The sequence below is a fragment of the Salmo trutta genome, chromosome 1 (assembly GCF_901001165.1).
Source record: "Salmo trutta chromosome 1, fSalTru1.1, whole genome shotgun sequence".
Taxonomy (NCBI): Eukaryota; Metazoa; Chordata; class Actinopteri; order Salmoniformes; family Salmonidae; genus Salmo; species Salmo trutta.
In genome coordinates, this window is record NC_042957.1 from 28,027,764 (window position 1) to 28,051,892 (window position 24,129).

Below are 24,129 nucleotides of genomic sequence, written 5' to 3' on the forward strand. Positions count from 1 at the left end.
CGCTCCTCACCTACACATCAAACACAACATGGCACCTGCTGGCAGTGTTGTTGTGGTGGTAGCTCTCTCACTTCTGTACTTATCCCGTGCTATATTTTCCACTGAATACCTCTCTACACTCACTTTCTTCAATAGCGAACTGCACAAACATGGTTGCAGCTCTCCGTCAGAGTGGGAGGAATACACAACGGATTGCGGTAAGCTGTCTTTTAACCCAGTTTTGCCACGTCCTCGTAACTCGCTGTGTATGCAGCTAGCTAAACTAACCAAACCTATTCTTCCGCACCCGTTGACAGGAAGTTACATAGCAAGCGAGAGAGAACTCGTTCTCTCGTAGAGGTTAGGATTTTATTGTAAAGGTCAGGGTGGAATCAGAGACCCCGCAACTAATATTTCAAGACTAACAGAAAGTACTTCGACAAGGTCCCCAGTTTCCCCGAATAATGCAGTGCTATGTTATCCTTATGTATCTAAGTTTTTTATCACGATGCCAGCAAGTACAGGCTCTCTGCAGTGTACGCCTTTCCTGAGCGTAACCCAGAGCGCACCTCAAAGCTCATTCATTGTCTTGCTGGAACAGGTTATGTATTGGAATGTGCATTGTAGCGAAAGAAAATCAAACTGCTTTGCAAATGAATAAAACATATCCAGCTGAATGAATGAATGAGATCATCCTATGGGTTTCCCGCTGAAGTGTCACAACTTGTTAAGGCTTTTATGACTCAATTAACAATACAGGATTAGTATTTGATGAGCAGGCCCTTCATTGCAGGTAAAAGCCTTGAAGCCTGCCAATGTTTGATCCTTATTCACTCAGGGCCAGTTTATTGGGTACACCACCCTGTTCACGAACATGGTTCCTCCTACAGTGTGATGTGGCCATGGCTTGCTATACAAAGCAGGCATTGAGTTACTGTTTGATTCAACGTTAGACTGGGCAAAACGAGTGACCTAAGCGACTTTGAGCGTGGTATGATCGTCGGTGCCAGGTGCCCTGGTTCCAGTATCTCAGAAACGGATGACACGCATGACGGTGTCTAGAGTTGACCAAGAATGGTGCATAAAACATCCAGTCGGCGGCAGTCCTGTGGGTGAAAACGGCTCGTTGAAGGAGAATGGCCAAGAATGGAGCAAGCTAACAGGCGGGCCACAAACAGGCAAGTAACAGTACGACAGTGGTGTGAAAATCAGCACCTCGGAACACACAACTCGTCGGTCCTTGTCACATATGGGCTATTGCAGCAGACGACCACACCGGGTTCCACTCCTATCAGCTAAAAACAAGAAGAAGCAGCTCGTGGGCACGCGACCACCAACACTGGACAAATGGGGAATGGAAAAACATTGCCTGGTCTGATAAATCCCGGTTCTTGTTGCATCATGCTGATGGAGTCAGGATTTGGCCTAAGCAGCATGAGTCCATGGCCCCATTCTGCCTGGTGTCAACGGTACAGGCTGGTGGGGGTTGTCGTGTAATTGTGTGGGGAATGTTTCCTGGCACTCGTTAGGTCCTGTACCTGCGGGACAGGTACAGGATGGCAACAACTGCCCGAGTTACACCAGGAACGTACAATCCCTCCACCAGTGCTCAGACTGTCTGCAATAGGCTGAGAGAGGCTTGACTGGGGGCTTGTAGGCCTGTTGTAAGGCAGGTCCTCACCAGACATCACCGGCAACAACGTTGTCTATGGGCACAAACCCACCGTCACTGGACCAGACAGGACTGGCAAAAAGTGCTCTTCGCTGACGAGTCGCATTTTTGTCTCACCAGGGGTGATGGTTGGATTCGCGTTTATCATCAAAGGAATGAGCGTTACACCGAGGCCTGTACTGGAGCGGGAACGATTTGGAGGTGGAGGGTCCGTCATGGTCTGGGGTGGTGTGTCACAGCATCATTGGACTGAGCTTGTTGTCATTGCAGGCAATCTCAACGCTGCGCGTTACAGGGAAGACATCCTCCTCCCTCATGCGGTACCCTTCCTACAGGCTCATCCTGACATGACCCTCCAGCATGACAATGCCACCAGCCATACTACTCGTTCTGTGCGTGATTTCCCGCAAGACAGGAATTTCAGTGTTCTGCCATGGCCAGCAAAGAGCCCGGATCTCAATCCCATTGAGCACGTCTGGGACCTGTTGGCTAGGGTCATTCCCCCAGGACATGTCTGGGATCTTGCAGGTACCTTGGTGGAAGAGTGGGATCCTGCTCCATCATACAGGCCTCGGTGTAACACTCATTCCTTCGACAATAAACGCGAATCTGACCATCACCCCTGGTGAGACAAAACCGCGACTCGTCCGTGAAGAGCACTTTTTGCCAGTCCTGTCTAGTCCAGCGAATTTGGGTTTGTTCCCATAGGCGACGTTGTTGCCGGTGATGTCTGGTGAGGACCCGCCTTACAACAGGACTACAAGCCCTCAGTCCAGCCTCTCTCAGCCTATTGCGGACAGTCTGAGCACTGATGGAGGAATTGTGCGTTCCTGGTGTAACTCGGGCAGTTGTTGTTGCCATCCTGTACCTGTCCCGCAGGTGTGATGTTCGGATGTACCAATCCTGTGCAGGTGTTACACGTGGTCTGCCACTGCGAGGATCATCAGCTGTCCGTCCTGTCTCCCTGTAGCGCTGTCTTAGGCGTCTCACAGTACGGACATTGCAATTTATTGCCCTGGCCACATCTGCATTCCTCATGCCTCCTTTTAGCATGCCTAAGGCACGTTCACGCAGATGAGCAAGGACCCTGGGCATCTTTCTTTTGGTGTTATCAGAGTCAGTAGAAAGGCCTCTAGTGTCCTAAATGTTCATAACTGTGACCTTAATTGCCAACCGTTTGTAAGCTGTTAGTGTCCTAACAACCGTACCACAGGTGCAGCATGTTCATTAATTGTTTATGGTTCATTGAACAAGCATGGGGAAACAGTGTTTAAACCCTTTACAATGAAGATCAGTGAATTTATTTGGATTTTTACGAATTATCTTTGAAAGACAGGGTCCTGAAAAGGGGACGTTTCTTTTTTTACTGTGTGTGTCACCATAATGACCAAGTTGGCAGCAGTCTGGGTGCTTTGTTGTCTGATGCTGTATATTTCCTTACAGAGTCCTTTATTCTACAGTTGGAGGACCCAGACTGTGAGGAAGGAAGCAACCCACCATGCGAGTCTGTCTTCTCTCTCAACGCAGAGAAAATCCTGGTGAGATGCACCAAATTCACTGAGATCTCAGTGCTTTTGCCTGGGCGTTTCTGTTTGACTGACTCATTGTAGTGGAATAACTAGCGTTGTCTTCGTTCAAACAGAGACAAGCCAAGTTGTTCATAGAGCAGAAGCGATTCCCTTTTGCAGTGGACAACCACAACACAAATGAGGAGCTTGGTAAGAAGTTATTCCTGAAAGAGTTTGGTTTGTGGAGTGTTAGCTATACATTGCTTGACTCTCATTATTCATTTCATTGCAGCTATAGGATATGTTCTTATTGGCAATGGCCTGTACGATGAAGCCATCAAACACTTCTCCTTGTTACTACAGGTTGGTTAACATTCATAGATGCATGAATTACAACACTCATCTTTATACATGTCTTGGTCTAGCCTTCTTGACAGTTTGAATAATGCGTATTTTTTGTTTAGACAAATATATTAATAGTAGAGAGACAGACGTACAGACTTCATCGTTCCCCACGATTAAAGACTGTCGATCTGTCTCCGTTCGTCACACTCAATCTCTGACAGCACTGGCGCGATTTTAACTAAACTTGGGTGAATGATGCGTCTTGCCGTAGATATCCTGCATTTACTAAATTACACTGATTGGCCACATGGTGGCGCTATAACAAACGATTGAAAATGCTAACTTTGAAATGTCACGCCCCTCACCCCATTTGAGCTAAAGTTATGAACTTCAGTACATAGGTCCCTCTCCTCACAAGGAACAAATGCGCCTCAGGGGCCCCTAAGGCCCGCCATGATGGCTTTTCCACCATTTTAGAATTTTTTTAAACACTTAAAACGGTACTCTTCTAGCAAAGAATGACCAATCCGCACGAAACTTATGTGGCATCTCAGGACAAAGGTCTCCCAATGCAATATTTTCCAGACTAGTACCTAAAATAACATGGCCGCTATTGACCAATGAACATTCACGTGGGCGTGGTCTGGCAAATAAATGCATATAAATCAGTCACAGATAATCATACTGTAACAACATTTGGTACACATGTTGCGAACACTGTCAAGACACAACATATGCAAGAACATTCATATCGACTAGAACATTCATGGCGCTATAACGGGCACATGTTTTGTTACTGTCAGTATAGTCTGCTTTGAATTGTTGTCACTGGTTGCATCATTCGTGGGGGACGACATGTTTACTGTTGCCTTTTTTACGTTACAATACTTCCCCTCCTTTCTCCCTGCTTTGAATATGTTGTGCGGTTTGCAATGGAGGACATATCAGTGTGTGTTGTCCTCTTCTAGGGGGATCCAGAGGTGGTCAGTGCCATCTACGGGAGAGGGATAGCATACGGGAAAAAGAGTCTGCAGGTAAGTGATCACAGCGGCATGATACTAGTTCACAGAATGTTGATACCGGCAGTTTTATTCACAGCAAATGTTTTCAGTATGACACATCATAAATAAAATTCTAATTTGCAATGCTCAGCAGTTAGCATATGTGCTTGTCATTGGACGTGATTGATGAAGGCTGCGAGTGGCCTTTTTTGTTGTTGTCCTGGATCGTCCAATAGGGGTGACACTGTCTCTTCTTTTCTCCTTCTATGGAAGGACATCAAGAATGCAGACTTGGCGCTGTTGGAGTTGAGCCGTGTCATCACTCTGGAGCCCAACCGCCCTGAGGTGTATGAACAGCGGGCAGAGGTGAGGATAATGCTAGGCCTCTTAATGCTTCACGGGTTAACCCGCTGTTTGTGTTATACCTTGTGTTAGGGTATTGGTTTTCATTGGTGTTTACTATCATGCTTGAATTGCATGCCTGTTTTTAAATGGAGCAAGTTTCTGTGTCACCCCATGCAAAATTGTTACAAATGAGTGACGGCGGTGTTATTCTCTCAAGCAGGCTTTAAAAAAAAAAAAAATCTTACACAGGAGGCAACTGCTGTTGTATTAACGCTATGCCTTGAAGTAGCCTAGTTGCTAGACCATTGGACCATTTGGATTTCATGTGTTTCAAGTTTTACTTGAATAATATACTTGCAGATCCTTTCTCCGCTTGGAAGGATCAGTGAGGCTCTGAGTGATCTCTCCAAAGCCATCCAGCTCCAGCCCTCCGCCCGCCTCTACAGGCACAGAGGAACTCTGCTCTTTATTGCCGAGGTCAGACTGACGGACCATGATCTGTATATGGGGTCTCTGATTGGTGGTGTTGATATATGAAGTTCGCATAGTTGGTTTTCTGATTTTTGTTTTTCCCCCAAATAGGATTATGTGGCAGCTATGGAGGATTTTCAACAGTCTTTGGATCTGAAGAAAAACCAGCCCATTGCCATGCTATACAAAGGTCTAACATTCTTCCACAGAGGAATGCTAAAGGTGTAGACATTTTTGTAGAAAACCATAGTTGCTCAACTTTGAGTACTGCCAGTGTAACCCGTTTTTGGTTAAATCACTGCATGTTTACGACACGATCTTGTCCCCCATTCAGGAAGCCATTGAAACATTCAAGGAGGCCCTGAAATTAAAATCTGACTTCATAGATGCGCACAAAAGTCTCGGACAAGCCTACAGGTACAGTGGGGAGGCTCTATGACCTGTTTTGGTTTCAACCTGGTCAGTTCACATCGTGGTCAGTAAAAAGGTCAGGGCCTTAGTACTCATGGGCCAATGCAGTGAGTGATCCCTGTGTCCTGTCTGTAGGGAGCTTGGAGACTTTGAGGCAGCTATGGAGAGCTTCCAGAAAGCCCTGATGCTCAACCAGAACCACATCCAGTCACTGCAGCTGAGAGGCATGATGCTGTACCACCACGGCAGTCTCCAGGAGGCAGTCGGCAACTTCAAGGTAATGGCTGCGTTGCACAGCTTCTTTCTCCGGTCACAATATCAGTCTACCAATTACAGTACAGCTGAACTAGTTATTATACATCTACCCTCTCATGATAACAGACTGCTTTACTGTGGACTGTATGTGCAATAGTACTGGCTAGGATGGGGCTGGCCTGCCATTCAAATGATTCTCATTTGCATCAGTTTTTCTAAGCATGCTGTCTAGAGAGAACCCCCCTCGGATCAATACTTGTCCCACTCCCTTTATAACATCAATCCAGCCGTTACAAGCGATTCTGCTGATGCTTTGTTTTCACTGTGGCATCAGGCGGTTGATGGCATCGCAGTCTAACGAGCAGCAGTGCCGCGCTCCTGATCAGACTCGTGTCACGTAGGCCACACTCTGACTGTCGTCATCATTCCATATCCTCTCTCTGTCCCCATGATAGCATTTGGCAGTGTAAACGCCCTGCCTATTTGCCTACTGTCCCATCAGCAGCCCCGCTGTGGCGATTCAGTAGGCCTCACGCGTTACTATGACGGTTACTATTACCTCCCCCAAAACATCACCTTGCATGACCGTGTCGTGTGCTTCCCAGGCTGCCTGTGGAGAATGTGTTTTGGTGGGGTCATGACTCACCGGGCTAGAGCTGTTAGCCTCAGGCCGTTCACACCGTCAACACCGAAAGGTTGAGTGACTGCGGTGGCATCCACTTTGAGTCAGAGTTACGCATGTGTGAATTTGAGGTTCCCTCCCTCCGTTTTTTTAAATTCGTACACCTATGTGTCATTGGACTTGATGTGTAACACCTCCGTGTTGTGTTTTTCAGAGGTGTCTACAGTTGGAGCCCTACAACGAGGTATGTCAGTACATGAAGGGTCTGAGCCACGTGTCCATGGGGCAGTTCTATGAAGGAATCAAGGCTCAGACTAAAGTCATGTTGAACGACCCTCTTCTGGGCCAGAAGGCAAGCTCGGAATATCTCAAAGTGAAATACCTCCGAGGTGAGCGTAGCATTAGTGACCTTAGCTGACTAAACTCCACAGTGAAGTAAGTTTCTGATGAACTTCACCAACGGAGTGGAGAAGAGACCAGGCTTTCTGGAATTCAGCTCAGCTAAAATCGATTCACCCAAGGTCAATTCTTAAAAGAATAATGAAATTCTTACTTTGTACCTATGTTTGTCCTCTGTAGTTGCGTGCCTTTGCTGAAATTCATACTTTTTCTGTAAACGTTAATCAAATACAACAACCGACTGTTTCCTTGTTGAGATTCAATTGCCGCATTTGCGCTGAGTGGTAATTTTAGAGCAACAGCAATGAGAAAACGGTCGGCAGTTGTATTTGATTGTTTATTGAAAAAGTGTGGATTTCAGCAAACGAAGAAAGGCACGCAACTACAGAGGACAAACATGGGTACAAGGTAAGCATTTCATAATTGAAATGTGAGTATTGACCTTGAGCGAGTCGATGTAAGATGAATTCCACAAAGCCTGGTCTCTGCTCCACTCCTTTGGTGGAGTTCATCAGAAACTTCCTTCACCGAGGAGTTTAGTCAGCTATAGTGACCTCTGAACTAACATTTCAACTTGAAGCGGAATGTTGTGTCTTTGATCATTTCCTGCCTATGGAGAGATGGTTAGAATTTTCCTCATGTCATTTCCCCCCACAGAATACTCTCGCTACTTGCACTCGCATCTCGACAAACCTGTAGCAGAATATAATGTTGATCAGGATCTTCCAGGAAACTTCAAAAACCACTGGGCAAAACACCTTCCTTTCCTTATAGAGGACTATGAGGAGCAGCCAGGACTGCAGCCTCATATTAAGTGAGTTCAAAGGGATAGAACCTGCTGCTGACTGAACATAGTAAAGTATTTTCTGTCAGGTGTAGGTAGTATAATAGTAGTATAGGCTGATGGGTAATGGAGCAGGCTCATTTACAGCAGATGACTTTGATCTACTGAGTGTTTGTGCTATTCAACCTATTTGTAACCTGCCCAACTGATCTTGTTTCGTGCCTTGCCGTTGTAGGGATGTTTTACCTCAGAACTTTGAAAGCTACAACGCTGAAGTTCAGAAGCTCATTTGTGCTGCTGATCACCTTGGTGCCCTTATGCAATACGACACACCAGGATTTCTTCCCAATCGTAGAATACACAGAGGTGGGTGAGATACTGAGCATATTTGAGTTCAGCCTCAAATCTGTTGTACATTCTTGGCTGAAATCAGATGAAGTCATTCTGTCAGTTTCAATGTGACTGTGACTATCAGCCCTGAACAACATGTCCTTTGTTAAAAACAATGTGCATGCTGGAACTCATGTCATGATAACAAACTAACTATTGTACATGTTGGTCTTTGTGGAATAAAAATTGTCTCACCCCATCCTATGGCTTTAATCCAGTAGCTCCATAACAGTATATTTCCAAGTTCTGAAATGGAATGTGTGCTGTGTTTCAACTCAATAGCCATGGGACTAGCAGCCCTGGAGGTCATGCAGGCGATGCAGCGCACCTGGAGCAATTCAAAGGTGCGAGTCAACGGCAAAACCAGGCAGATGCAGTGGAGAGACATGTTCGATATTGCCGTCAAATGGAGGAGGTGAGGCTTGGGTGTGAGATTTTGTTTTATAGTAACTTTTTGTTTAAACAAAATGTTATTACCACAATGGGCATCTGCGGTATCAATCACCACCCTGTCTACTGTTTCTGTTTTGTCAGTCCTGAGGTTTGGTACATGTTTCAAGTCATTGTGATGTTCTGTCCCTCTGAAGGATCGCTGATCCAGACCAGCCTGTTCTGTGGCTGGACCAGATGCCTGCCAGAAGTCTCAGCCGAGGGTTCAATAACCATATCAACCTTATCAGGTAACCGAAAGGAAAATGACATCGTCTCAAAGATGGCCGCTGTGTAAATCTGACACAACCGTTGAGTCAAGTTGTATTTTTAGATATTCCTTTTGATTATGTGCTTTTCCTGTTTTGTTTGTTTCCATAGAGGACAAATCATCAACATAAGATACTTGGCCTACTTTGACAACATACTCAATTTCATCAAAGACAGAATATTGGTTTACCACAGGTGTGCCTTTTTAAAGAAAATACAGATTGTTTATTAGAGAAATATTTTCTACATGGTGATATACAGTGCATTCGGAGAGTATTCAGACCCCTTGACCTTTTCCACATTTAGTTACGTTACAGCCTTATTCTGAAATGGATTAAATTGTTTTCGTCATCAATCTACACACACAACCCATAATGACAAAGCAAATGTATACAAAATAAACGTATACAGACCCTTTACTCAGTACTTTGTTGACGCACCTTTGCCAGCGATTACAGCCGCAAGTCTTCTTGGCTATGACACTACAAGCTTGGCACACCTGTATTTGGGGAGTTTCTCCCATTATTCTCTGCAGATCTGTCAGGTTGGATGGGGAGTGTCGCTGCACAGCTATTTTCCGGTCTCCAGATGTTTTCAATTAGGTTCAAGTCTGGACTCTGGCTGGGCCTCTCAAGGACATTCAGAGACTTGTCCCGAAGCCACTCCTGCGTTGTCTTGGCTGTGTGCTTGGGGTCCGCAGGGATGGTGCCAGGTTTCCTCTAGACGTGACGCTTGGCATTCAGGCCAAAGTGTTCAATATTGTTTTCATCAGACCAGAGAATCTTGTTTGTCATGGTCTGAGAGTCCTTTAGTAGCCTTTTGGCAAACTCTCAGTGGGAGTCCCAAACTCCTTTTACTGAGGTGTGGCTTCCGTCGGGCCACTCTACTATTAAGGCCTGATTGGTGTAGTGCTGCAGAGATGGTTGTCCTTCTGGAAGGATCGGCCATCTCCACAAAGGAACTCTGGAGCTCCGTCAGAGTGACCATCAGGTTCTTGGTCACCTCCCTGACCAAGGCCTTTCTCCCCTGATTGCTCAGTTTGGCCTGGAGCCAGCTCTAGGAAGAGTCTTGATGGTTCCAAACTTCTTCTATTTAAGAATGATGGAGGCCACTTTGTTCTTGGGGACCTTCAATGCTGCAGAAATTGTTTGGTACCCTTCCCCAGATCTGTGCATCGACACAATCCTGTCTCGGCGCACTACAGTCAGTTCTTTGGCCTCGTCGCTTGGTTTCTGCAATAACATACACTGTCAACTGTGGGACCTTATACTGTAGACAGGTGTGTGCCTTTCCAAATCGTGTCCAATCAATTGAATTTACGACAGGTGGACTCCAGTCAAGTTGTAGAAACATCTCAAGGATGATCAATGGAAACAGGATTCACCTGAACACAATTTTGAGTCTCATAGCAAAGGGTCTGAATACTTATGTAAATAAAGTATTTTTTAAAATATATTTTTTTAATAAATTTGCAAACATTTGTTTTCGCTTTGTCATTATGGAGTATTGTGTGTAGATTTATTGGGGGGGAATAATATAATCCATTTTAGAAATAAGGCTGTAACTTAACAAAATGCGGAAAAAGGGAAAGGGTCTGAATACTTTCCAAATGCACTGTATGTTGACTTACTGATGCATTGTCCTCAGGGCATACAACCCAAGAGGCCTACTGGAAGTCAGACAAGCACTGGAAAATGTGAACACGGTGGAAGACCTTCTCCCCATAATGAAGGTATTAAGAACACAGGGTTAGACATACAGGGGAGGTTTAGGAAACCCTTTCGGACAGTCGATAATACCCGTCAGTGGCCCGCTTGGGCTAGTGATTTTTGTGGTAATAACGCTATTTTTAATCTAGGATATATAATTGATTCAAAAAACTAAATTCCCGAAGCTGTTTGATTATTTATCACATGCGCGTTGCACACGCACAGCCTAGATAATTTGTCAGGCAGAGAGAGTGCGCAGCTCTCAAACAGCTGGTTGTTTGGTGGAGCAGCTCACCAAAGAACGACAGTGATACGGTAGGGTGACACAAACGCACTAATGAAGTCTGTCCATGTGGTAGCTTTACTCAGTCTCGCCATTTGAGAAGAGTTATTGAGGGGTTATTGTATCACGTTTTAAAACGAGAAAGCGAAATAAAAACGGGTACCCTTTGTAATTGAACGCTTTGTATGGAAAACCAAGTTGTAGCCAACATTTGACGTTGCGCATAATGCTCGGCTTTACCTTAACGAAAGCAACAGACTAGCGCAACACCCGTCAATTGAAACAAACAAAAGCGGCAACATCCCTCTTAAAAACTGATCAGAAATGAAATCACGGAGTAAGTATATTGCTATTGGAGCAGCAGAACTTCTAAATTGCCAATAACGTCAAGGACTTTTCAAGGTCCAAATAGCCTTGATGAAATGTCTGATTTTCGTGGTCGGCTATTCAATGATGCTTGCATTGTGCATCGCAAATATTCAACCAAGACTTTGAACTTCAAATACCTTACCTTAGCGTTTACTGGTGAGCTACATATCATAACTTGGAACATATTTCCTACCCCTATGGAGAATCAATTGGGGCATGCTGTATTTAGTCAGTCAATGCCCACATTATTCTGACATATATTTTAGAATGTAAACATAATGTGAATGTCAATGCATAATTCCATTGGGTAGGGATATTAAAAATGCATTATTCTTCAAGTGGTAATGCATACTTTTTTTGTATAATGTGTTTTTTGTTGGGGGTGGGGCGGGGCTCTATAGACTAACAACAATGAAATGTATAATGTAGGTCCTTGAATTTGGCTTGCCAGTATGAACTGTGTATAGGCTACTTGCTCAGCCTGCAAATGAAATATAAAATCACTTGCTATTGAAATTATGGGAGCATCATACAATTTCCTGTCAGATCTTGACTCTGGACAGTGTTGTTTTTCCATTTGCGTCAGTAGTTTTCAGTTGGCACTGTCCTGGTGAGCCACTGCCAAATTTACCTGAATGTCGAGCCTTGGAACAACACCCTGATAAGAAAATATTGACTCCTCAAAATAGTATGATAGTGTTTTCGGTTTGAGGTCTGATGTATTCATGGGAATAGCATCTAGGAACTACTGAGTGGTTGTGTGTGTGTGTCTGTGTGTGTGTGTGTGTGTGATATCATGTACATCAGAGTTGAGATCTAGGTCAACTTGGCATGTGTTTCAACGCTGATAGAATGTCTGATTTACTGCTGTTTTGCATTTCTATCCTGAAGCAGTTTAACAGTAAAACGAGAGATGGCTTCACAGTTAACTCCAAGGTGCCCAGTCTCAAAGACCCTGGCAAAGAATATGACGGCTTCACAATCACCATAACAGGAGACAGGTCAGTTTATTTGGTTCTAATAAATGAATAAAGAACTAAGCTATTGACATTATAGTCAACCTCCATCAGTGGTTTACCTAAGATTTTCCAATCATAAATGAAATTTGAGAATTTTTCCTGTCATGGAACATCATTTAATGTGCAAAAACATCAGGGTTTGGTATGTCAACTTGGGTTAGTTGAAAGCAGTTAAATACAGGTAACTGCCAACATAATGGAAACACTTGAGTAAATGAGGGATACAAAGTATATTGAAAGCCGGTGGTTCCACACAGCTGTGGTTCCTGAGTTAATTAAGCAAATATCATCCATCATGCTTAGGGTCATGTATAAAAATGCTGGACAGGCCATTATTTTGGCTACCATGACTATGCCCCCATAGGATGACAATGCCACCATCCACAGGGCACGAGTGGTCACTGAATGGTTAGACAAGCATGTAAGTGACGTAAACCATAATCCATGGCCGTTTCAGTCACCAGATCTCAACCCAATTGAACACTAATGGGAGATTCTGGAGTGGCGCCTGAGACTGCGTTTTCCACCACCATCAACAAAACACCAAATTATGGAATTCCTTGTGGAAGAATGGTGTCGCATCCCTCCAATAGAGTTCCAGACACTTGTAGAATAGGCTAAGGTGCAGTGAAGCTGTTCTGGCTCGTGGTGGCCCATCGCCCTATTAAGACACTTTATGTTGGTGTTTCCTTTATTTTGGCAGTTACCTGTGCTTCAATGAATAATATTTTTGTTCATTTGAATTCACAGCTCAGATGTTTGTTAGGGAACTTCTAACAAATGTTCTAGGTCTGTTTGTTGACATTGCATTCCAGTTACATTATGTAGTAGAAACAACTAATCCTTTCCTTGCTAAAACCATGTTGATGGGGAAAGAACCAGACAATCAGTCCATTTGGTGTTGCAGAACAAAAACACAGAAACTGCAAGAGGCAAGAGCTGCAGTGAGAAACATATTGTATAGGATTCTTCAAGTGTGGAATATTATCAAAGAAATATTGGTTGCGTTTGAGAAATGAAATATAAACAGACTAGCCCCTACGGTGTAGGCCGTCATTGTAAATAAATATTTTAGTTCTTAACCGACTTGCCTAGTTAAATAATTCGAACCGATATGAATTCTTTGTCATTCAGCTCGAACTTTCTAAGACATCTTGAAATGCAAGACTTGAAATACTATGATTCAGCTTATTCTCAGCTCTAACCCTGTAGCTTTCACTAAAGTGCACCTGGATGAATGTTGATGTACAGTACCACAGCGGTTATACAGACCATGTTACAAACCACAGTGTTCGTTCAGACGGTGTGTATTTGTGTGGCCTTAGAGTGGGCAACATGCTGTTCTCAGTGGAGACCCAGACCACAGAGGAGCGCACTCAGCAGTACCAGTCTGAGATCGAGTCCATCTACAAAGACCTGACTGCCAAGGGCAAGGCTCTCATGCTGTCCACTGAACTTGGGGTATGCTCTCTCTCTCTCTCTCTCGATCACTTGTTCCCTCTGTTTTCTTTTCTCTGACTGTCAGTGTTGGCTTCCAGTTGTGAAATGAATTGCCATCTCAACGATCCGATCCATAATGTTGCTCTACTATCTGATGTAAATAAAAAATTGTCCTTTGTTGTGTTGATAGATTCACTCTCTACCACTGAAAAATTGTGAGCAGACAGTTTTGCATGAGGCTACCTAACCTGTTCCGTTCCTTATTAAACTCAGTAGATCCCTCCCAAGTTAAAATTCAGTTAACAAACTTCAGACATAACTTAATCATGACGGCCCACATACAGTATCAATATCAGTTTCCCATTGTTGTATAATGATATTACCTCTAAGTGGATCCTGTAGTATGAATTGTTTTTGTTTTCTCTCTTTCAGGATGCAGATGCAGTGTGTAATTTAATTCTCTCCCTGGTTTACTACTTCTGTAATCTTATGCCCCTCTCCAGAGGGTCTAGGTAAGGTGTTATCCAAGTCATATTTTCTGCTGTAACCATCAAGACATGATGTAACGACAGTTTTCAGTTTGGTTCTGTCTGAATTGTGATTTTACTTTGTGAAAAGGTTTTTTAGTTATGAAATCAGTTTAATTTCTCTATATTTTGTCCCCATTTCCCTTTACAGTGTTGTGGCATACTCTGTTGTCATGGGAGCACTGATGGCCAGTGGGAAGGAGGTGATAGGCAGAATCCCCAAAGGGAAGGTAATACTGCTGAATAGTTTTGCTCTACTTTACACCACGTCATTATAATATGTCACATTTTCTAGTGGTGGAAAATGGTTTATTCATAATCATGTATACTATATGTAGTTATCAATGAGCCTGTTTTTTTAAGAGTTTTCCTTGTTTTTTTTTTTTATTCCTCCAGTTGGTTGATTTTGAAGCCATGACAACACACAGTCCTGACAGCTTTAGTAAAACAGCAAAAAACTGGATGAATTTAAAGAGGTGAGTAGCTCGGCATATCCACTTGCGTCACCTTTAAACACATAAGTTGGCCAATTATTTATGTCTATGTGTATTGAACCATATACAGTACCAGTCAAAAGTTTGGACACACCTACTCATTTTTCTTTATTTTGACTATTTTCTACATTGTAGAATAATAGTGAAGACATCAAAACTATGAAATAACATATATGGATCATGTAGTCACCAAAAAAAGTGTTAAACAAATCAAAATATATGTTATGTTTTAGATTCTTCAAAGTAGCCACCCTTTGCCTTGATGACAGCTTTGCACTCTCTTGGCATTCTTTCAACCAGCTTCATAAGGAATGATTTTCCAACAGTCTTGAAGGAGTTCCCACATATGCTGAGCACTTGTTGGGTGCTTTTCCTTCACTCTGCGGTCCAACTCATCCCAAAGCATCTCAATTGGGTTGAGGTTGGGGGATTGTGGAGGCCAGGTCATCTGGGGGCGGCAGGTAGCCTAGTGGTTAGAGCATTGGGCCAGTAACCAAAAGGTTGCTGGATCGAATCCCCGAACTCCCAAAGTAAAAAAATCTGTTCTGCCCCTGAACAGTTAAGGCAGTTAACCCATTGTTCCCTGGTAGGCCATCATTGTAAATAGGAATTTGTTCTTAACTGACTTGCCTAGTTAAATAAATAAAAATCTGATGCAGCACTCTATCACTTTCCTTCTTGGTCAAATAGCCCTTACACAGCCTGGAGGTGTGTTGGGTCATTGTCCCACTGATAGTCCCACTAAGCTCAAACCAGATGGGATGGTGTATCGCTGCAGAATGCTGTGGTTGCCATGCTGGAATTCTAAATATATTCTAAATAAATCACAGACAGTGTCACCAGCAAAGCACCACCACCTCCGTGCTTCACGGTGGGAACCACACATGCGTAAATCATCCGTTCACCTACTCTGCATCTCACAAAGACACAGCGGTTTGAACTAAAAATCTCAAATTTGGACTCATCAGACCAAAGGACAGATTTCCACTTCAAAAAGAAAGGACGACCAAGGCACTCTTCATATAATTAATTAAAATGCCTTTATTAGTATGGCATGTTCAATAGAAACAATGTTTTTAAAAAAAACGACGCGTTTCGGCTGCATGGCCTTCATCAGGGTGTACAAAGAAATAATACAATGTTCTCTGTTTAACAGCTTTTCCAATTAACCCTAATTAGAAGGGGGAGTGGTTAAAATTGATTGGACACACCTAGTAAGCAATAGTATACACACTTTAAAGTGAAATGCTGTAGCTATGTTATCATAAAAATGTAACTCCAAACTAGAAGTATCAGAACACTTAGAAAGGTAGTTTTAACCTTAAATATGTCTGGGCGAAGTGTCAAGAATAAGAAAGCAATACATTCCATAGTACACTAGAACACAGCAAAACATGAACAACAAGAGTCTAAACATAGCTGAGGGCAATTGAGCAAAAATATCCACTAGATGACAGCAAATGTACCCATCACAACCCTACAGGAAGGGTGAGAAATCCATATCTTCATTTAAACCCGGGTATTTAGTGGCCTGTAGTTTGTAAATCCAAAAACTTTCCATTTGGTTTAACTGTTTAAAGTGGTCCCCTTTTCTAATAGAGGCCGGGATATGATCAATACCCATAGCTTGTAGGGGGGCAGGGTTGCCATGGTGTAAGGACTTGTAGTGCCTTGCCATGGGGTAGTCTTCATTGCCTACCCGTATGGCGTACTTGTGTTCTGCTAGGTGATCTTGAAGGCGTCTCTTTGTCCGTCCAATGTAGAACACCTTGCACTGTGGACATTCCAATCTATAGATGACATGAGTGGTTTTGCAGTTAATGAAATGCTTGACGTAATACTCCATTTTGGAAGCTGTATCAACGAAATACTTTTTCTGTGCAATATTTCTGCAATGGTTGCACTGGTTACATTTAAAAGAGCCCTTGGGTTTGTGGCCAAGCCAAGTTTTTTTGAGAGTCACCCGGAAGATAACTGTGGACTAATTTGTCCTTTAGGGTAGGACATCTCTTAAAGCTTATGACTGGTGGCTCAGGAAAGACTTGGCGTAGTAGCGTATCACTTTGGATGATTCCCCAATTATTTTTAATGATTCTTTTAATGTTCTCTGCTTCAGTGCTGTATTTTGTAACAAAATACACTCTCTCTGATGCATTACGAGGCACTCCCCTTCGCAACAAGTTCTCTCTGTCAAGTAATCCAGCCCTTATACCTGCATCTTTCAGGACCTGGACGCTGTAGCCCCGATTCAAGAAACGATTCTCCAATTCAGCAGATTTGACAACAGTCTGTTTCCTGATCGCAAATTCTGCGGACTCTTTGGAATTGGCCATATGGAATATTCTCTTTTAGCCTTTTGGGGTGAAAGCTGTCTGCCCTCAGAATGGTATTCCCATCTGTAGGCTTCCTAAAGATTGATGTGTGCAAACAACCTTTGTCATTTTTACTGATGTCGAGGTCCAAAAAATGAATGTTATCCTTGCTATACTCCATAGTTAGTTTGATGTTAGGGTTAATGCTGTTAAGGTATTGGTGGAAGGAAATAAGTTCATCTTCTGAGCCGGACCAAAAAAGGCAAACATCAACAATATAGCGTCCCCACCCTATAATCCGGTCAAAGAAATGGTTATTAGAAGGATCCAAAATGAAGTCATTTTCCCATTTACCTAAGTACAAACCAGCATAGGAAGGGCTATAGCAAGCTCCCATGGCACATCCTTTGACCTGTTTAAAAATACGGTCCTGAAAGATAAAGATGTTATGATTAAGAGTCCATTCAGTCAGTGAGACAATGAATTCTGTAGGAGGCATCTCAGTTTCAGGTCGGGTACTCAAGAAATGGTGCATAGCTGCCAAACCTTGTTCATGTTCAATGGTGGTGTAAAGAGACTCCACATCCATGGTGACTAAAAAGGAAGCTGTACCTATATTATTCAATTCCTTAATTTTGTTCAACACATCTGTGGTATCTTGAAGATAGGCTGGGAGTGACGTCAGAAAAGGCTTAATAAAGTAATCAATGTACTTAGAGATGGGTTCTGTCAGACTTTCATTACCACTAATGACTGGCCTGCCTGGGGGATTTTCAAGATTTTTGGACTTTTGGAAGAAGGTAAAAAGAAGCCATACGTAGACTGCCATTGAAAAGAAATTTGAACTCATTGTCTGAAATGTAGCCATTCTCCTTAATTTTTAGGTTCTCTGTAGGGTTGAAGCTAAGAGATTGGTAGAATTCATCATTGTCTAATTGACGGTAGGCTTCTGTCACATTTGTCTTTACTCCACACTACTGTAGCGCCACCTTTGTCTGCTTTTTTAACCACAACCCGTTCATTTTTGGACAATGATTCAACTGCATCCCTCTCTATCTTAGAAAGGTTACGTCGTCATTGGTTGTAGTCAATTTTACCCTTAAACAGATTTTCCACATCAAAATTCACCTTCTTGGCAAATGTATTTAGTGTGGCATTCTGGACAATGGGACAAAAGGTGGACTTGGGCTTAAAAGGTGTTTTTGAGGGAACAGAAACTGCCTGACCTGAGACACTGGCGTCTGTAGTTGGAGAGATGTTTTGCTTATACCAGGCCTTCAGATGTAGATTCCTGTAGAAACGAAATAGGTCAATCTTTGTATTAAATTCATTAGTTGAGTATGTGGGGGCAAAGGACAGTCCTTTAGACAATACCCTTAGGCAATCATCAGAAAGGGGTTCTCCAGAAATGTTGATCACAGCCTTGTTCTGGTCCTGCTCCGTGTGGTTGGGTAGTCTTGATTTCTTCCTCCCCCTCCGTGTTGGCCTCTTCTGCGTCCTCTCCCTCTCTTGTTGAGGTACCTGCGTGACTCCTCTTCCTGATCTAAAAAATCTTGGGAGGAGCTGGCCTCTGAATGTCTGGGGTGATCCTCCTCATCACTGCTTGTAAGGTTGAAAGAGACAGATCTAGGCTTCCTCCTCTGCAGATATGATTCTGAATTCTTGCGCGTTGGTTTTCTCCAGGCAAAGACCTTGCCATCTCTATAGTCTACTTCATCTCTTCTAAATTTTCTTAACTTATCTTGCTTCAATGTCAGAGTGAATGTGTCTACTTTCTCTTTCAAGATCATCACATTGTGCTTTGTTGGAATTGTCACTGTGTTCTGTGATTTTCTTTTTAACTTCTTCAATTTCTGTTTGGACTACTTGTCTGTCCTTTTTAGATTCTTCTATTAGAAGTAGCATTAGGTCAAAAGAACACTTGTTGAGAATAGCCTCCCATTTATCTCTAAATTCAGTTTTACCTTGTGCTCCAGTAGCTGTAAACTTCATAATACGGAGTCCTCTGGGGATTAGGCCTTTCCTCCAATAGTCAGACAAGGTAATAGAATTGAGGTCAAGTTTTGTTTCTTTCTCCATAAGGTGTTGCAAGTCTCTGTAAGCCTTGTTTAAGTCCATTCCAGTATTCTCTGTGGCTGTCATCTCATCTAGCAATGAGGTAGTGGTAATAATCCTTTGGCCCTCTTCATGGGAATAGGAAAATCTTGTAGCCTCTTGGGTAAAATCCATAGTTTGAGTTGAAAAATGTCCCCAATAACACAGAAAAAATTACTGTGGAGATTACTGTGGAGCTGCTTCCTCTAAGCACCACCCAAGTGCTAAGCTAAACTAGTAGAAAGAGGAGGAAGGGAAGCGCTACTAAGGTACACAATAGTAAATGTTGGTAGACAGAAGGTGCTCTTTGGTAAAAGGGTTGAGTTGGTCTTCAAAAAGAAAGGAGGACCAAGGCACTCTTCATATAATTAATTAAAATGCCTTTATTAGTATGGCATGTTCAATAGAAACAATGTTTTTTTTTTAAAACGACGCGTTTCGGCTGCATGGCCTTCATCAGGGTGTACAAAGAAATAATACAATGTTCTCTGTTTAACAGCTTTTCCAATTAACCCTAATTAGAAGGGGGAGTGGTTAAAATTGGTTGGACACACCTAGTAAGCAATAGTATACACACTTTAAAGTGAAATGCTGTAGCTATGTTATCATAACAGATTTCCACCGGTCTAATGTCCATTGCTTGTGTTTCTTGGCCTAAGCAAGTCTCTTATTATTGGTGTCCTTTAGTAGTGGTTTCTTTGCAGCAATTCGACCATGAAGGCCTGATTCATGCAGCCTTCTCTGAACAGTTCATGTTGAGATGTGTCATGTTACTTGAACTCTGTGATGCATTTATTTGGGCTGCAATTTCTGAGGCTGGTAACTCTAATGAGCTTATCCTTTGCAGCAGAGGTAACTCAGTCTTCCTTTCCTGTGGCGGTCCTCATGAGAGCCAGTTTCTTCATAGTGCTTGATGGTTTTTGCATCTGCACTTGAAACTTTCAAAGTTCTTGAAATGTTCCGGATTGATTGACCTTCATGTCTTAACGTAATGGTGGACTGTTCTCTTTGCTTATTTGAGCCGTTCTTGCCATAATATGAACTTGTATTATTATTACTATGGTATTTTAATAAATAGGGCTGTCTTCTATATACCACCTCTACCTTGTCACAACACAACTGATTGGCTCAAACGCATTAAGAAGGAAAGAAATTCCACAAATTAACTTTTAACAAGGCACACCTGTTAATTGAAATGCATTCCAGGTGACTACCTCATGAAGCTGGTTGAGAAAATGCAAAGCTGTCAAGGCAAAGGATGGCTACTTTGAAGAATCTCAATTATATTTGTATATATTTATAACTTTTTTTGCTTACTACATGATTCCATATGTGTTATTTCATAGTCTTCACTATTATTCTGCAATGTAGAAAATTGAAAACCCCTTGAATGAGTATGTGTCCCCAGCCTTTTGACTGGTACTGTGTATATATTTATTTTTTAAATTTGTATTCTCTTAGCCTACCAGTGTGGTACCAGAGTCTTCCATCAGTAGCAGGAACCTTCCCAATGACTAGAACCATGATTGAGGTCCTCAACACAGACTCCACATCGCACTGTCCAAAGAAGTCCTAACACTTCTTCTGATGAGAACAAGGGCCTGTCTGTCTGCTCATAGTCTCTGGCCAAGCTCAACCCCCAAAGCACAACGTCTGTCTAAACATGATTCAGAACAACTACATGTTGTTCAGCTATGGCCCTATGTATGCAATACCAGCAAAACCCTATTAGTGTCTAGTATGTAAAAGCTACGAAATGTAACTAATTACATTCATTTGAATGATAGCTAATCTCTCGATTGTGATTGGCACAATTCTGTTTTTAACAACCCTCGCAGCTATTCAGTCTATAAGCAGAGAACGTGTGGGATGAGATTCTAAGATGTAAACTTCAGGGCTATGCAGTTCCACTTGGGATACTTGAACATTTAGAAAAGTGAAGCAATCTTTTTATTTAGTCTTGTTGATATTGGACAGTGTTACTCTGTGCCATTTTCTGGAATTCTTTTTAACTTGACCCAAAAAGGGCATGAGGAAGGGTTGGTTTCAAGTTATGTCCAACTTGTTTTGGGAAAAGAACATTGTGCCATGATATCATTCCTCTCGTATTATTTTGAGACATCTGTGATTTTCATTGTTGCGTTTCTTTCTTTTTTTTCTGTAAAATGTTTGTAAATAATTTGACCGTGGTCTTACAGACACAACATTCGAACAAACGTTCAGGGATACATTTGGGGGATTTTTGTTCAATCGCTCTGAAGAACCTCATGTCAGGACAAGCTTTGGTTTTCAGTTTTACTGTTAATGACAGAGTAGAATATGCATTGCCTGCATGGGTCCTTATTGAATGATCTCCAGAAGATCACATCCAACAACAGAGATCACTGCTTAATTGTCTTTTTTGGCAGAACTACTGTTTTTACGATGTTTCCATATCAACGATTGTGCTGAATTGCTGGGATTATTTTATTTTAGCACTGGGTGAATTAGCTATGTTTATTAAAGCTCAAATGTGGATTTTTAAGTGAGCGATATGTCCCATCTTGAAGTTTTAAACTTGAAGGAATGAAATCTGGAGATTTTTGGGAAATTGGTATGTTCAATACAATTGGTTGACAAATGAGTGGTTTGTTTCTTATTTCAGTTCAACCAGAAGTGATAATTATGTTTATCTACAGTTAAGCCACATCACCCTCAAAAGTGTTTAATGAGGTTGCTTTCTTGCTAAACCTTTCTAACACACCTTACTTGTACTTCATGATTCAGGTCAGCAGATGTCGCACAAGTGCTCTTAAATACTGTAAACCACCATCCTTTAGCCAAGTCATGTGCTGTTAGATAAGCAAGAATATGGTTTGCTTGCTTGCTGCACAGTAGCAGTTAACACTAGTGATTCTGCTCTGCTGAAGGAGGCTGACCGGGTCCATACATGGCTGAAGATATCAGTGAGGCAGAGGATACTCTTATTTATGGTTTAACAGGCTTGAATACTATGGGAAGAATCCTACTTGAAAATGGCAAGCAAGAAGCAGCAGGTACAGTATATGTTACTACCAGTATTTCTGTAGCTATCTTGTTCCATTATCTAGCTAGCTGTCACATGTAACCTAAGCAAAATTTTAAAGTGAGCCAAGAGCAGCGGACTAGAAATGGCTATTAATATTGACAGTGGTATCTGTAAGCACTAGTGAATTTTCCTACCATTATTTTTTTATTTTTTTTTAATCCCCCTGAAATCATCTGATACATTACGTGTAGCCTACAGGGCATGTTCTTTAAGTAGGAAAGTGTGTTAGGGATTAATAATTGAACAATAGGGAACTAAGCCCTGTCATGCATTTGCCAACACTGACATTTGCACAATCGGCTGGCTGTTACTTTGTCATTCCTCAGGTTCCATTGAAGATTTTGTCCCAAATAAAATTACAACTTTATTTGGACTAATGACTTGCGCTGCCAACTTCTACAACAGGTGGGTGCATTTTAGAGACGTTCGCCCTACTTTATTTTCTTTTCCTCATTTGTTTTGCTGACATACTGAGGGTTGGGGTCATTTTGGTTCATTTCTGCTGAATAATTTTGTTAACATTTGTTAGTATTGGTGTGAAGAAGAGGATCGATGCTGAAGACCTGTGGAAGAAGTCTTATCAGTGAGTTTGAAGATCAAGTATCAAAGAACTGTGTGACTCAAATCTGGAAACAAATGTTATTTTAGATGAAACTGACACCTCTCTTTAACAGACACCCCTCTCTCCCAATATTTCACCAGCCATGCCAAGGTGCAAGAGCAAGTAGAGGAGCTCCTGCAGTTGGAGGTTAGTCTTCCAGTCTGCACAATGGTCCATTGTTATCTGTGGTTGAGGTGTACCCTTGGAAAGACTTGAGACATGAGGATGTGTGTGTGTGTGCGCTTTTGCTCCTAAAGGAGGAATGGGATGCCTTTCTGGACCGCATAGACACTGAGCTGAAGACAAGTGACAAACGGCTCACAGGAGGCCCAACTTCACAGAATCTGAGTGCTGATACACCCCTCACAGATGCCAGGAGTGGAGAGTGAGTCAACATAGATAGATACTGAACAAAAATATAAATGCAACATGCAATAATTTCAAAGGTTTTACTGAATTACAGTTCATATAAGGAAGTCAGTCAATTGAAATAAATTCATTAGGCCCTAATCTATGGATTTCACATGAATGGGAGTACAGATATGCATCTATTGGTCACAGATACCTTTAAAAAGGATTGGGGCATGGATCAGAAAACCAGTCAGTATCTGGTGTGACCACCATTTGCTTCATGCAGAATGACAAATCTCTTTCACACGTGCTCAATGGGTGTCTGGTGAGTATGCAGATCATGGAAAAACTGAGACATTTTCAGCTTCCAGGAATTGTGTATAGATCCTTACGACATGGGGGTGTGCATTCTACTGAAATATGAGGTGATGGTGGCGGATAAATGTCACGACAATGGGCCTCAGGATCTCGTCACGGTATCTCTGTGTATTCAAATTGACATCAATAAAATGTAATTGTGTTCATTGTCCGTAGCGTATACCTGCCCATACCATAACCCCACTGCCACCATGGGGCACTCTGTTCCCAATGTGATATCAGCAAACTGCTGGCAAAACACGACACCATACACATGGTCTGCGATTGTGAGGTTGGTTAGACGTACTGCCAAATTCTCTAAAACGACATTGGAGGTGGCTTATGGTAGAGAAATTAACATTCAATTCTCTGGCAACAGCTCTGGTGGACATTCCTGCAGTTAGCATGCCAATTGCATGCTCCCTCAAAACATGAGACATTGCACATTTTTAGAGTGGCCTTTTATTGTCCTCAGCACAAGGTGCATCTGTGTAATGATCATGCTGTTTAATACACTTATTGATATGCCACACCTGTCAGGTGGATGGATTATCTTGGCAAAGGAGAAATGCCCACTAACAGGGATGTAAACAAGAAATAAGAGAAATAAGCTTTTTGTGCGTAT

General features: G+C 42.4%; 2 protein-coding genes across 4 annotated transcripts in view; both read left to right on the top strand.

Moving 5' to 3' along the window:
• LOC115192898 (tetratricopeptide repeat protein 13) lies at positions 1–21,751 on the top strand. 2 transcript variants are annotated; one of them, XM_029751838.1, is made up of 23 exons: positions 1–197; positions 3,095–3,189; positions 3,294–3,369; positions 3,452–3,522; positions 4,473–4,538; positions 4,779–4,871; positions 5,211–5,327; positions 5,433–5,543; positions 5,656–5,738; positions 5,868–6,009; positions 6,824–6,998; positions 7,666–7,822; positions 8,028–8,158; positions 8,465–8,597; positions 8,770–8,862; positions 8,993–9,076; positions 10,529–10,613; positions 12,134–12,243; positions 13,587–13,722; positions 14,134–14,213; positions 14,380–14,458; positions 14,625–14,704; positions 20,590–21,751. In XM_029751838.1, exons 1-23 carry the CDS (start codon positions 29–31, stop codon positions 20,702–20,704), a joined length of 2,481 nt encoding a protein of 826 aa, XP_029607698.1. In that variant the 5' UTR covers positions 1–28; the 3' UTR covers positions 20,705–21,751. The 2 variants fall into 2 exon arrangements, with proteins under 2 accessions (XP_029607698.1, XP_029607706.1); XM_029751846.1 differs by having other exon boundaries at positions 12,137–12,243.
• The window catches only part of selenol (selenoprotein L), an 11,826-nt gene continuing 2,340 nt past the window's right edge, over positions 14,644–24,129 (top strand). The window contains exons 1-6 of one of the 2 annotated variants that reach the window (XM_029751858.1): positions 14,644–14,704; positions 22,038–22,163; positions 22,522–22,600; positions 22,725–22,778; positions 22,898–22,943; positions 23,054–23,181. In XM_029751858.1, coding sequence (XP_029607718.1) covers positions 22,058–22,163; positions 22,522–22,600; positions 22,725–22,778; positions 22,898–22,943; positions 23,054–23,181 — 413 coding nt within the window. In that variant the 5' untranslated portion in view covers positions 14,644–14,704; positions 22,038–22,057. The remainder of the gene's footprint in view (positions 14,705–22,037; positions 22,164–22,521; positions 22,601–22,724; positions 22,779–22,897; positions 22,944–23,053; positions 23,182–24,129) is intronic. The other variant, XM_029751866.1, reaches the window with a different exon arrangement.

Excerpts from the sequence above, each read along its gene's own strand:
- LOC115192898 (XM_029751838.1), top strand. The coding sequence starts at position 29 with ATGGCACCTGCTGGCAGTGTTGTTGTGGTGGTAGCTCTCTCACTTCTG. Across the intron at positions 4,539-4,778 it reads ACGGGAAAAAGAGTCTGCAG|GACATCAAGAATGCAGACTT; the intron begins GTAAGTGATCAC and ends CTTCTATGGAAG. Across the intron at positions 6,999-7,665 it reads CAAAGTGAAATACCTCCGAG|AATACTCTCGCTACTTGCAC; the intron begins GTGAGCGTAGCA and ends TTCCCCCCACAG.